Below are 14,901 nucleotides of genomic sequence, written 5' to 3' on the forward strand. Positions count from 1 at the left end.
GGGAGCGAAAAAGAGGCCTGGTTGAAAGTTTGTCGAAAGAGTAACAAGACCTCCCAGATCCATGTCCCAAGCAGTGGACTGAAGATTTACAATCGAAGTCTGGAGAGCATAAACATGCAAGTCTCTAGTTTTCAAGACATTGTACACAGTAAAATGAAAAATTTATTGAAAATAAAAGGATTAAGTAAAACTCTGCATGCTGAGGAATGAGACATTTGCTGTCTCTTAGAATGAGACTAAGCCCCCAAAATTCTAGATGAAAGTAGGGGATACGAAGGTCCCTTTTGAGGGACCTCGGCCTCAGCCTCTTGACAGCCTCAAGAGGAAGCACCTATTGATACCTATTGATATTTGAGAGTTTCCTGATGAAAGAGCAAGGTCTCTGCACAGTGTTCTAAGTGTCTCCCATCTGTGTGTATGCACACAGGCATGTGAGCGCAAACACACACATTCTAACAAGGTTCTTAGATGGCCCTAAGAGGCTCTATGGTGACTACCATATGACTATGAAGCCAAGGATCATCAGACATCCTAACATAAAAGATGGAGACCAAAACAATCATTTAGAACTCAGAGGAAATAGCCACAATGCAAGTAAAAAAAAAAACAAACAAACAACAACAACAAAAACAAAAAAACAAAAAAACCACAGAAAAGAACTTATCCTCAGAAATAAGCAAATCTGCTGGATCCCTGAAACAAAACCAGAACTGTTACAGATGAATATTCAGAAAATAAAAAAGAACTTTTGGAAATTCAGGACATAACAGAAATAAAAAGTTCAGAAGAACTGGAACATTAGAATGAACAAATGTATCCTGAAAGTATAACCAAAAGAAGACCATTTTAAAGAAGAAGATAACTAGAGGATCAATCCAGAAGGTCCAACACGTTCCAAAAAGGCACAGAGAATAGGTACAGAGACACCAAGCAAAGAAAATGAAATTATCTGACAAAGAATTCAATGCAATTAAAAGAAAAATAAGACATGAGTTTCAATATATATAAGGGCCATTATGTTCTCTGTACAATTAATAAACAAAGACCTGCACCAAAGCACATAACTTTGAATTACCTGGACGCTGGGGACAGAGTAGATCTCAAAAGCTTAGGGACACAATGGGACACTGTAAAGCATAAGGAGTTCAGCCGGTGCAGGCCTCCTCAATACCAACACCAGAAATAGAAGACAATCGAGAATTCCCTAAAACTTCTGAGGAAATATGGGTTCTAACCCATAACTCTCTATCTGGCCAAAATGTCAATCAAGTATGTGGGCAGAATAAACATGTTTCGAGAACTAGGGCTTGAAAAATTTATATCCCATTCATACTTTCTTAGGAAGCATCTAGAGGATGTATCCTGCCAAAATGAAAGAAAGGGAGATAAGCCAGGAAAAACACAGTACAGAAGAGTGGCGAAGGGACGTCCCAGAACGACCACTGTGGCTCCAGCCAAGGGGAAGCCACCCGTGCTGACTAGCGCAGGATGATGGGGCTCCAGCTTCAGGAAGGAGGCCTCCAAGGACAACAATGGAACCGAGAGGCTGGCTGGTGCGTGGGCCAGACTAGGAAGAGTTGTACGGTGCTCTCAGAAAAGAACTGAGCAGTGAACGAGTAACCCATACACAGGAAAGCAAGCATGTGAAAAATAAGGCACATTATTCATCCCAGAGGTTTTCGAAAAAGCTCTGTAAGAAATGCAATCATAGTCTAAAATGTGTCTCGGCTGAGAACATGTACACAGTCCTACTAATGCAACACTACAATTTCATTTCATTAGATTTTGTGACATAACTAACCACATTATTAAGATGTAGGTGTGGGAGATACAGAAGGAGACATATAATGATTTATAGTAGGAAAAGTTTTTTTTTTAAAAAGATTTTATTTATTTATTTGACAGAGAGAGATCACAAGTAGGCAGAGAGGGGAAGGGAAGCAGGCCCCCTGCTGAGCAGAGAGCCTGATGCGGGACTCGATCCCAGGACCCCGAGATCATGACCTGAGCCGAAGGCAGCGGCTTAATCCACTGAGCCACCCAGGCGCCCAGGAAAAGTTTTTCAAAATCAAGAAACAGCAGTACAAGAATGCCTGTTAGAGATAGGAAGATACATAGAAGCAAACAGCTAAAGACTTGAATGTGGTTACTTCTAGGGAGTGAGACTCAGCTGGGGAAGGACTGAGGCAGCAGACTGCTATTTGTCTTTATAATCCATATAAATATACTTGAATTTTTTTAAACAGACATTACTTACTAATTCAAAAAAATTAAAGATTTATTTATTTGAGAGAGAACAGGAGAGAGCACGAGCAGGAGGGGCTGAGGGAGAGGGAAAGAGAACCTCAAGCAGAGTCCACACTGAGCAGAGTCCAATGTGAGGCTCAGTCTTACGACCCTGAGATCATGACCTGAGCTGAGACCCTGAGATCATGACCTGAGCTGAAACCAAGAGTCGGATGCTTAACGGACTGCACCACCCCAGGCGCCCCAATTAAAATTCTTTTTAAAAATTAAGAGCAAAAGGCTTGAAACAAAAAGCCCAACTGCCCTTTACTATGATAAAGAAGCAACTACCATGCCCCATTCCATGTAAAAAAGATTTTAAAGAACATCAGAAATGCTTAAGTAAACAATCAGTGAAACTGCTATTCTACATCTATTTTACATGTTTTTCATGTAAATGATGTTTTCATCCAAACTAAAATCAGGTCTCCATATTTCTGGCTTTGTTTTTAACTTTAGCTCTTCTACCACCTGAAAAATACCTTCTGAATACCTTTGCTCATGAGAAAACAGTCCAGAACCAAGCAGCAAGAGCCAACAGCAACCTGACTCCAACAAATGAAAACAACTCAAGAGGACCAACACATCAAATGAGCTGATCTACGGGCACCACTGAGAAACACAGTATGGACAAAAGATCTAAAAGTTACACATTACAAGCTTCTAGCAATTCTGACTTCAAGACTCCCCTGGGAACTCAGTATAAAAATTTCAAAGGTGTAAGTCCTTTAAACATGAACAAGTCTGCCAAGTTGCAATGCTTTTATTTTCTTCCTAATTTCAGGCATTCTTCCCACAAACTAGAGAAGTCCATTCTTTTTTCCCTCAAGCTTTCATTTAGACTGATTCAACAAAAGCTGGCGATTTAAAATTTTAAGACAATCAATTTGGTCAGCATTTCAAGAAAGAGTGGTTATTCTACATAATGATGCACTTAGTGGGATGCAGGCAGGGACTAGCTACATAATTTGTGGGGCCCAATGCAAAATGAAAATGCAGTGCTCCTTGTGCAAAAACCACAAAGAGTTCAAAACAGCAACAGCAGCAAAGCATGAAACCAACAACAGGGCCCCTCTCGGCATAGGGCCCCGAGTCACGGCCCAAGCTGCACACCGCAGAGCTGGCTCTGGACGCAGGAGCCGCAAACGCTGAAGCCCTTCTCCACGGCTGCTACACTCTAGGATGGACTGGATGGGGCGAGGTGAAGAGTAATTGGTAATGGCTATCTGATAAAATTCCTCATCGACTAAGTTCTCTTAAGTTTTATTTGCTATAGAGACTCTGAGAGAGAAATGCAAACATTTTGACATATTCAAGGAACTTGTTTGGAAAATAGCTCTTTGTATTAGAGCTGAGATTCAAGGCCTCGTGGAATTTATTTCAGTTTAGAACTTAGAAAATTTTTAACCGGTCGGTTTGTGTCTTGTCCAATGTGTCTTGAGTATTTATTTATTTATTTATTTATTTATTGAGTTTTTAAAGCACAATAATAAAAGGTGACTTTTAAGGACAGGGTAAACTATTTGCATAATTTGCATGATAATTACGGCACCTTTCAGCTAAATATAACTGCAAATGTGAAATACAAATGCTAAATCGCAATCTCCAGCAGTACATATGTTTATGGGGACGCTTGAATAGTATGTCTCTTAGCAACCACTGACTGCTTTTCAGATTTGCAGAGTGGTTGAAAGCAGTCTTTAGAAATATGCTACTAAACTCTTGCCACAATAATACACCCAGTGAAATAATTCAAGGTTTGGCATCCCATCTTTGGCAGGGGCGGGTTGGGGGGAGAGGCGGGCAGAGCGGAGATCATAAAGAAACCATTTTCCCAACTGTCCTAACACAGATGAAAATTATCTTTATTGGGAAAAGACACGTTCCATAAGCCTAAGCCAGGCTGCACGCTTTATAGCATAAAGGCGGTTACTATGTCTAAAATCAACAACATTACCTTAGACAGGAGTGCACTATGTAATCAATTGACTATCCTTGATAATCTGACAGCTTTCTTGTGTAAAGACTTACATTAAGTACATAAGAAATGCTAAAGGTTATGTAAATCTAGATTTAATAAAAATTACAATGAAATTTAAACAAGTCAGTCAGTCAGTCATACCATTCTTAAATTAAAAAAACAGCAAACTCTTCAAAGGTACATACAAGTCACAGAGAGTTTTGTCTGGCCCACACAAAAATCTAGATTTCCAGGTTCTCTTAACCTCTCTAGGTCATTACTGTTTCGGTCACTCCGTGTCACACCTAAACTACACCATTACCTATCACTTGTCTGGACTCTGTAAAGATCTGAATGTGTTATCCTTGTTTTTCACCTGTTAAAGGTATATGATCCTGGCACTAATAAATATTTACTTCTAACACTGGAAGAAATCAATGGTGAAATGAACCCAAGGACAGGAGAGACCACATTTAACATCTGAAAAAAAAAAATCTCAATAACCAGAGAGGAGCTATAAAAATAGAGTCCAAAGGGTTTCTTTGATTTTTAGAATGGTTTAAGTCGGATTTCAAAAAATTCTAACATGCTAGTTAAGATGCTGATAGACCAACACCATATGACTTCGCAGCCTGAGGCTATTCTAGAAGGATTACTAAAGAAGATTTTTTTTTTTTAAGATTTTATTTATTTATTTGACATTTGACAGACAGAGATCTCAAGTAGGCAGAGAGGCAGGCAGAGAGAGAGGTGGGGAAGCAGGCTCCCTGTTGAGCAGAGAGCCCGATGCAGGGCTCAATCCCAGGACCCTGAGACCATGACCTGAGCCGAAAGCAGAGGCTTAACCCACTGAGCCACCCAGGCACCCCCAAAAGAAGATTCTCAAAACAAGAACTGATCCTAATAGAAATAGTAGTTATAGCAGTAACATAACATTTACTGACCAATGACTCCTGTCAGGAATTGTTCCAAGTGCTATGTCTGTATTCGCTTATTAAATCTCCACAACAACCTGAGCATTGTATTGTGGATATTTTGCATTTATTTTTCAGATGAGGAAACTGAGGTAAAGCAGTCACAGAACCTGCCCAAGGCCATGCACTACAAAAATGCCAGAGTCTGAATTCAAACCAGCATATATACACTTAACCACCAATCTATACAACTTCCTGATGAGGACAAAAATTAGTATTGAAAAGGACTCTTGAGGCAATACTGGCAGCTTTCCATTGAACTTCTGATTTTATTTCATTTTATATTTTTTTATTTATTTGTCAGAGAGATGGAGAGCACAAGTAGGCGGGGCAGCAGGCAGAGGGAGAGGGAGAAGCAAGCTCTCTACCAAGCAGGGAGCCCGATGTGGGGCTCGATCCCAGGACCTTGGGATGATGACCTGAGCGAAGGAAGACGCTTAACTGACTGAGCCACCCAGGCACCCCAGAACTTCAGATTTCAAAAGGGCATATACATATATAAGTGATGAAAGGAAGGAATCACAACAAATGTGAAGTACAAATGAATGGGGCAGTCTTAGAGAAACAGTCTTAGGAAGCCTAATGCACAGAATCAGCTGAGGCTTATAAGAAATGTCAGGCAACAAAATAAGAATGTACTTGCAATCTAGATATTTTTACTACTCATACTGATTATAACATACATGTTCATTATTTTTTAAATGTTAAAAAACAGAAAAATACAAAAATTAGAAAGTGGTGATCATCACATATAATCACATTCTACCAGATGACTAACAACAATTTGGTGTACTGCCTTCCAAAATTTTTAGTGCATATACAAACCCTCCTTTTCCCTAAAATAAGACTCAGATTCAAAAAATTCATACTGTTCCAGAACGTGCATGTTACCCTTAAAAATAGATCATGTGTAGCTCTCATTCTCTTTACCATCTGAATATTCCATTATATGAATGTCCATGGTTTATTCAACTAAACCCCTACTGAGGAACTCTTAAATTGTTTCCAATATTTCTAATAATTATTAACAATGACACATTCAATATCCTTGTACGTATATCTTTGTGTACCCATCTGACTACTTAAGGAATTGCTCAGTGTAAAATTTAAGTTGATAGAATTTAAACTGACAGAATACTATCAGTTTTCCTCTTCAGAGGGGTATACCAAGTTAATACATACATATATATGCACAACACATATCTCTATTTATCTATATATATATAGGTACATTTTGGGGGGGTTTTGGCACACTAAAAAGGGTCTTTTCTACCCAAGCCTCTGCTATGTTCCAGTCTCCCACTGTATCTAGGCCACACTGGTGTGTCATTGTGGTGGTTTTTCTTCTTTTAAGATTTTGTTCATTTGTTTGTTTGTTTATAGCACACGAGTGAGGGGAGAGGCAGAGGGAGAAGAGAGGCAGAGAGAGAATCTCAAGCAGGCTCTGTGCTAAGGGCAGGGCTCAGTCTCACAACCCTGAAATCAGAACCTGAGCCCAAATCAAGAGTTGAATGCTTAACCGACTGAGCCATCCAGGAGCCCCTATGCCATACTGATTTCATTCATGTACCTTTATAGTTATATCTGTTAAACATTTATATGTTTTAATATCTAATAGGCAAGGGATCATAATACTTTTCTTTTTCAAAAATCTTTTATTTCATGAACTTTTGAAATTTTCAAATAAAAAATCTACTGAACTACTGAAAATTTTTAAAATATTTTATTTTTTATTTGAGAAGGGGAGAGAGAGAGAGAATGAATGCGGGGAGGGAGAGGGAGAAGCAGACTCTCCTGTTAAGCAGGAACCTGACATGGGATGTGATCCCAGGACTCTGGGATCATGACCTGAGCTAAAGGCAGATGCTTAACTGACTGAGTGGCCCAGGTGCCCCCAAACGACTGAAATTTTAATTAGAACTGCACCAAATGTATAAATTAACTTGACATTCTATGGATATCCTCATGATGGCAAATTTCCCATCTAGGAGTATGTTATTTATTCAAGGCTTCTTTGCAAAATCTTCCTTTAAGTTTCACATAAACTTTTACATTTCATTTCAAAAGGTGGAAATTTTAAAATTAATACTGGAATCAAGAAAAATAAGATATTCTGCTAATGTGGGTAGATAATATAGTATGAGAAGTATATTTAAAAAGGAATTAGTATTTAATGAGCAACTATTATAAACCATGCATGGTAACAGCAGATGTTTTTACAAGTCAGACCGTTTTATCTCATAACAAGTCTACTTGTTAAAAGAGAGGTCACCATTATAGCCATTTTACAGAAGAAAACACTGACGCTCAGAAAAGTCAAAAATCTGCCCAAGTTTTCAAGTATTTGTTTACAAGTGAAGGAAGGGAGCCTGTCTTTGTATGTATAGTGCCAACTCAATTAAGCAGATTTACCAACTGTCAGTTTGGGGGCACATCCTATTTTCCTGTCACCGCATGTTACAAATGAGGAGACTCGAGCTTGGACAGAGAGTGCAGTAACTGGCTGAAAGTCACACTGCCGAGTAGGTGGGAAAGCCGGGGTTTTAAGCAGTTCTGTCTTACCCCACATCACATATTCTTAGCTCCTGCAATATATACTACTTAAAGTATACAGAGGAGTCAGGATGCAAATCCACAGCTTGTTAACTTTCTTTCCACTACATCATGTTGAAATAGCTCAATTCTTATTTTGCTTTTGTCTTTATTGATGGGAAAAATGAGAGTCAGAATAGACTGTAAAGAATACAGCTAGCTGCTATAGAAAATAAGGTTTAAATCTCATGGCTAGAATACATTATGCCTAACTAAATAAAAAAAATTTAAGTTGAGATCACCGAAATTCCTTTTGAGAATCCCCAGAGAATAAAAAATCTGCTCAAAGAAGAAGAATGCAATCAATGTCACCCCGACTTGCAAGAGGGGGAAGGTATGAGGGTTCTCATGTCGTAAGAAAACCAGGCTTACGAACAAACACACCAGAACTAGGTGGCACAATTGGGGGGGGGGGGCTGAGGAGAGAGAAACAGACAGGGGAAAGCGGGGGTGTAAATCATGAATAAGCTGGCTATAGGATACATAAAGGAAGGGGCTGAAGCTCAGAGACAGGTAAGGCATGGTGGCAGGAGGAAAAGGCAGCGGGGAGGGGCAGCAACAATGCCTTAAGTTCCAAAAGGCCAACCAGGTCCCAGGTTGGAAATAAATCTCCCAGAAAGGGAGCTCAGGAAAATTACATAGGGGATTGAGACCCCACTCCTAGAGGGGGCTGGGATTCCAGGGAAATCATCAGTAGACCAAAGGGTAGGAAAAGGGGCAGCAGACCAATGCAACAGGTTACCAACATGAATGAACAGGATATTCTGGAAAATGGCAGCTAATCGGCACCCAGGGCTTACCCCAACATGATAGGTAATGCTCTGTTAGTCATATGATTATATCCAAGTATCACCCAGTGGCGTTACTGATTTTGCCAATACTCTGCCTATCCCTTTCCTGACAAATTCAGGAACTTCTGGGAGCCCTGGGGTGAAGGTTGAGTTCATCACCAGACCCAGCAGAGGGAAGGTAAAGGAGGCAAAGTTTGTAAAAAATGAGGCAAAGGCTATAGAAGGATTCACTATATACTTGATTTCTTGTCTCCGGCAAAATTCAGAGACAGATGATCAATCACATGGGTTTTAAGTACTTGGGACAAAATTACCAATAAGTAACAGTAGCCCCCAGAAGTTCATCAATGTCCCCAAGGCAGATGAACGGCATTCCTTTTTATAAGAAAGTCTCAAAGCCCATAGATAAGAGGATGCTGTAAAGACACAGTGTTGGCTTCTACCAGAGCATCTGACAGCCCCTACACTCTCCTAATGAACAATAACCAAAAAAAACTTTAAGCATTTTTTTAAAAAAAGATTTATGTATTTATTTTAGGGGCAGGGAGCAAAGGGAGAGGAAGAGAGAGTCCCAAGCAGACTCTGCGCTGAGCAGAGAGCCTGACGCAGGGCTCGAGCACACAACCCTGAGATCACAACCTGAGCCGAAACCAAGACTCGGATGCTCAACTGACTGCACCCCCCCAGGTGCCCTGAACAGAATTTTAAAATTTAAGAAGGATGATGCTATTCTAGAGTAAATTTCTAACAGGTTGGAGGATGGAATCCAAAGACTGCGGATTAATGAACCTGTTCTAAAATAGAGGAAAGCTGCTGAAGACAGGCCGAAGGCCTCTGTCACCAGTGCTGGCTACTCTAACAATTTTAATCAATGACCTGAGACGAAACCAACAGCTACTAGTACAGTTAAGAAAGTCAAAGATGTGATAAAGATGGAAGGCACAACGAATACAGTGGAAGACAGACTCAAGATCGAGAAAGACTTCAAAAGGCTTGGAAGAAATGATATTCTGCAGGAATCTATGTTAAAGCCTACACTTAGATTAAAAGGGAAACTGTACAATGAACAAAAAACAAGGGAAAACATATCTTTACAACATCATGCATAAAACTAAATTAGAAATCAGCTCAAGGGGCCCCTGGGTGGCTCAGTGGGTTAGACCTCTGCTTTCGGCTCAGGTCATGGTCTCAGGGTCCTGGGATTGAGCCCTGCATCGGGCTCTCTGCTCAACAGGGAGCCTGCTTCCCCACCTCTCTCTCTACCTGCCTCTCTGCCTGCTTGTGATCTCTGTCTGTTAAATAAATAAATAAAAGCATTTTTAAAAAAGCTTTTTTTTTTTTAAAAAAGAAAGAAATCAGTTCAAGACCACAAGCTTAACATAAGTTAACGTAAGTTAACAGCAAGAAAGAGCAGCAAGAATAGCTAATGGGACTTGCCCTTTAAGAGACCCACACAAGGGAATGTAGAACCCAACTCTAAGCTGTGGGGGACCGGCCAGGCTCAGGGCGCTATGTTCATACATAGATATCAATTTTAAAGACAAATGGACACATGCTGAAGACTTCCAAAACAGACAAATGAGATAGGGCTGACAGAAGTAAAGACGCAGTCTAGAACAGAGAATGCAAACTGACAGCTGCTAAGCTAGATCCAGAAGGCAGATGGGTTTAGTTCACCAGAACATTTCACATAAAAATCTGGATTTGTTTCTCTTGGGCAGGGCGAGCCGGGGGGGGGGGGGTGTCTAACTGAAAGAAGAGGGGCAGCCAAAGCTCATAGAAACCTGTCTACCTCCTATTGTCCGACACCTGGTCACCAACTTGTTAGAAATGAGGCTACAAGCATTTGAGCTGCTACTTTACTCCTGTTCCTAGGAAAAAGCCAAGAGGTAAACATAAGTGCTGTGTTCTAAGACCTGAAACATTATGTCCAAGCTAGTGAACACTAAAGGACTACTCTGGGAAAATAAGGCCAAAGGGTACAAAGTATAGGGAGGTTCAACATAAAGAACTTTCTAATAAAAAACAGAACAATCTGCCCAGATATGTGGTCTTTCCGCACTAAAAAAGAGTAAATGGGAGTCACCCCTTCTCAGGGTCTCAAAGGAGACTAACTCACTGGGTGAAGAACTAGAACAGACAACCCAGAACACCCCTTTTCAAGTCTGGGTTTCTCTGATGTTTTAAGCTTATAAGCTTTATTATCACCAGTACCCATCAACCACGAAGAACACAGTGAGCTGGGCTGGGCCTAGCATGCTTTTCACGTGAAAAAAAGCACTGGCTTCATCCTGAGATCCTAGTTCTTACTGTTTCCATGTAAACTAAACACAGCCTTCACTATCTGATCTTCCTGGGTATTTTAATTTACCATAAATATAAAGGAACTTTAATATTTCATTAGTGTTGAGAAGTGAGGGCTAGTCCTACCTTGAAGTCATTCCAAGTTACAGTGAGGGGAATCACAAGGAGGCATCATTGACACAATGGACAGAAAACCAGAACAGGAAATGTGCTTGAGAAAACTTGAAGAAGTTTCTAGACATCAGTTTATTCATCTACAAAATGGGCCTGAAATTTAGCTTTGTCTGTTTCAGATTATGGTATGAATGAAAATAATGTATATAAAGATGCTCTGACAATTACGAAGTGCTTTATAAATGCAAGGACTTTCCAGTACAAAACACAGACCTGTTAACGTGTTGCTTTTTTGTCTGAAATGCATTTTGCCTTCTTGGTATAAAAATCTGGATCAGTTGACCTATTCACCCAATGTTCTATGTAACCACCTATTTACCTACCTCTCTTTATCCAAAGCCTCTTTGCTAAAAACCCCACTTTTCCAAAGCCTCTCAACCGAACACATACCAAATTCTAAATTTATTAATTGAATTAAGGAAGGGAAATGAGGTCATCACAAATGTTATCAATCTTTATCCAGGTAAGACATAGAAGACCAACTTCTGGCCAAAGTAATATTTGAACTTTGAAGTTCTGCTTACTGGCTCACTAGGAGATAAATATTTATTCTTATCAACATGAGGTGTTCATTAATCATTTAAAAAGGAGCTACAATACCCCATACACCAGTTGGCTCAAGTACCGATTTTTAGAGATGAATGTCAACAACAGGACCAAGAAGGTGTTACCTAAAAATTCAATGTCATGAACATTCCCAAGTTCCAGGTAAAAAGGAAGATGTGGTCTATTGTTATAAAATATAAAATGGCAAATCAAGAAGAATATGCACCCCAAGAAGCTCCAAACAGATGGGTGAGAGTTAATCACTTTAGAGGAATTTTAAGGTATTAAGCAGTGCTATTTCCTAGCTGTGAAAGCTCATTAGTATCTGACTTTACTTAATGAAGGTTATTTATGCTCTTGACCGTGCTTATTCAGTTTTAACAGATCTATGCAATAGTTCCTTAAGAATCCTTATGCAAATAGGAGTTTTCAGGCTACAGAAAGATTCACACAAACTAGAGGTCTTATATATGAAATTCCTTTATAATTAAATTTTAAGAAACTGCAGAGATTTAGGCATTATCATTCCTTGTTGTTTAAAACAAAATTAATTTCCTTCAATAAACTAACAAATTGAAGAAGTACCTATTACTTTTAACAGGCAATAATGGAACTAACTTATGTATACAGTATTTGTTTAAAAGTTGATAGAACCATTGCGGAAAGATTTTAAACAATGAAGAGAAAAGGTAAAGTGTTACAACTGAATAATCAATACAAAGCATAAAACTTTCTCTGTTTTGCTTACCTGTAATACAAATTTCTGATCTATGTATTTTTTGGCAATGCTGGGTTGGAATTCTTGGCTTTCCAAAAATCGTATGAAAAATTCATATACAAGCTGCAACAAACAGATTATAGTTAATTTCAAATTATAATTCACTGAGCGTAGTATCAAAAAACCATAAAAAGCCCGTAACACTGAAGCTGACAGGGCTTAGAAAATTGAGTTTTAATATCAGTTATAAGCTATGCTAGCCCTTCTTTTTTTTTTTTTTTTAAGATTTTTATTTATCTATTTGACAGACAGATTACAAGCAGGCAGAGGAGATAGGCAGAGAGAGAGAGGAGGAAGCAGGCTCCCCGTCGAGCAGAGAGCCCGATGTGGGGCTCGATCCCAGAACCCCGGGACCATGACCCGAGCTGAAGGCAGAGGCTTTAACCCAGAGCCACCCAGGCGCCTCTATGCTAGCCCTTCTTGTGGCTCATAGTTGCTATTGTGTTTTTTAACTTTTTTAATTAAAAATCTGAAAATACAGCCAAACAAAGCAAATAAAAATCCCCTACTGCCTCACCATTTATGATAACCACTGTTAACAATTTAATGTATGAACCTCCTGATTTTTTCTATATTTCTGCAACATATCAATGAACTATAAATATATTTTTATATAGTTTTCAAGTTACTTTTACCATCTAAACATACAATTGATGTCAATAATATCTAAGCTATCGGGGCGTCTGGGTGGCTCAGTGGGTTAAAGCCTCTGTCTTCGGCTCAGGTCATGATCTCAGGCTCCTGGGATCGAGCCCCACATCAGGCTCTCTGCTCAGCAGGGAGCCTGCTTCTCCCACCCTCTCTCTCTGCCTGCCTCTCTGCCTACTTGTGATCTCTGTCTGTCAAATAAATAAAATCTTAAAAAAAAAAAAATACCATTATACATAATTTATAATGAATAATTCCATTATTCATAATCAATTTAACCAATCTCCTATGTTTGGACATAGGAGTTTCTGATTTACTTCTACGTCAAATTATGCCACAATGTGTATTATGTAATAATATACATCATGGTGCATTTGCTCAATTATTTCACAAGGAAATATTTCTACAAGTGAATTGTTAGGGCAAAACATATCCAAACATTTTAGGATTTTCAACACCCACTGCTAAATCTCCTTTCAGAAGATGTATGGCAATTTATACTCCTCTACCCAATACATGATAGTTTATCAGAATACTCTCATCTGCAAGGAATAAAAATATCCTCATCTGTAGAGTCAATCTCAAATAATCGTTCTGGTAAACAGTAGAAGATCACTGTTTATGCTCTTTGCAAAATAAATCTATGTTAAAGTATATATTAGATCCTGGTGGAGTATAGAACAGTATATAAAAAACAGAACTTTTTTTTTTTAGGTAATTGATTAATCTTTTTTTTAAATTAACATATAATGTATTACTAGCCCCAGGGGTACAGGTCTACGAATCGCCAGGTTTACACTTCACAGCACTCACCATAGCACACACCGTCCCCAATGTCCATAACCCCACCACCCTCTCCCTCCCTGCTGCCACAACCCTCAGTTTGTTTTGTGAGATTAAGAGTCTCTTATGGTTTGTCTCCCTCCTGATCCCATCTTGTTAAAAACGGAACTTTTAACAAGAGACAGGCAGGCACTGGAAGTATAGCTCTGCCCCTTACTAACTGTGTAACCCTAGGCAAGCTCATTTCGCTAAGACTGTTTCTTCACCTGAATAACAGGGGATGACAATCCCTAAGATTAAATGTGATAATATATATAAAGCGCTATGCACAGTGACTAACACACAACACCATTATCACTTTTGCCTAAAACAGCGTTCTCAAACTTTTCAGTCTTGTTCCTTTACATTTAAAAATTGTTGAAGATTCCGGGATGCCTGGGTGGCTCAGTTGGTTAGGCAGCTGCCTTCGGCTCAGGTCATGATCCCAGCGTCCTGGGATCCAGTCCCACATCGGGCTCCTTGCTCAGCAGGGAGCCTGCTTCTCCCTCTGCCTCTGCCTGCCATTCTGTCTGCCTGTGCTCACTCTCTCCCCCCCCCTCTGATAAATAAATAAAATCTTTAAAAAAAAAAATTGTTGAAGATTCCAAACCTTTTGTATATATAACATATATATATATGAAAATACACATTTATATATGTAAAGTCAGAAACACAACCTAAGAAAATTAAAAATACATACTTACTATTTCATTTTAAGGCAATAAAATATATTACATATTAACATATGTTTTTGTGGGAAATAACTTTATTTTCCAAAAAGAATTACTAAGAAGCATTATTTTTCTTATTTTTGAAAAATCTCTTAAATTGAGTATTAGAAAACAGATTATTGTCTGCTTCCATATTCAATCCATTACAATATACTGTTTTGGTGGAAGTATACAAAGAAATCAAGCCTCATGCAGAACTAACAGTATGAAAAAGGATGAGTATTTTCATAATCTTTTCACATAATTGTGAAAATTCTTCCTTGATACTACACCAAAACTTGAGTTTCTTAAACAG

The 14,901-nt window shown here is 39.0% G+C and overlaps 1 protein-coding gene across 3 annotated transcripts in view; it reads right to left on the minus strand.

Annotated features, from left to right (window-relative positions):
- The window catches only part of PPP2R5E (protein phosphatase 2 regulatory subunit B'epsilon), a 148,772-nt gene that overhangs the window by 26,767 nt on the left and 107,104 nt on the right, over positions 1-14,901 (minus strand). For all 3 annotated transcript variants that reach the window (XM_059373343.1, XM_059373344.1, XM_059373342.1), the window contains exon 5: positions 12,376-12,468. In XM_059373343.1, coding sequence (XP_059229326.1) covers positions 12,376-12,468 — 93 coding nt within the window. The remainder of the gene's footprint in view (positions 1-12,375; positions 12,469-14,901) is intronic.

This window comes from Mustela nigripes, chromosome 13, assembly GCF_022355385.1.
Source record: "Mustela nigripes isolate SB6536 chromosome 13, MUSNIG.SB6536, whole genome shotgun sequence".
Lineage (NCBI taxonomy): Eukaryota > Metazoa > Chordata > Mammalia > Carnivora > Mustelidae > Mustela > Mustela nigripes.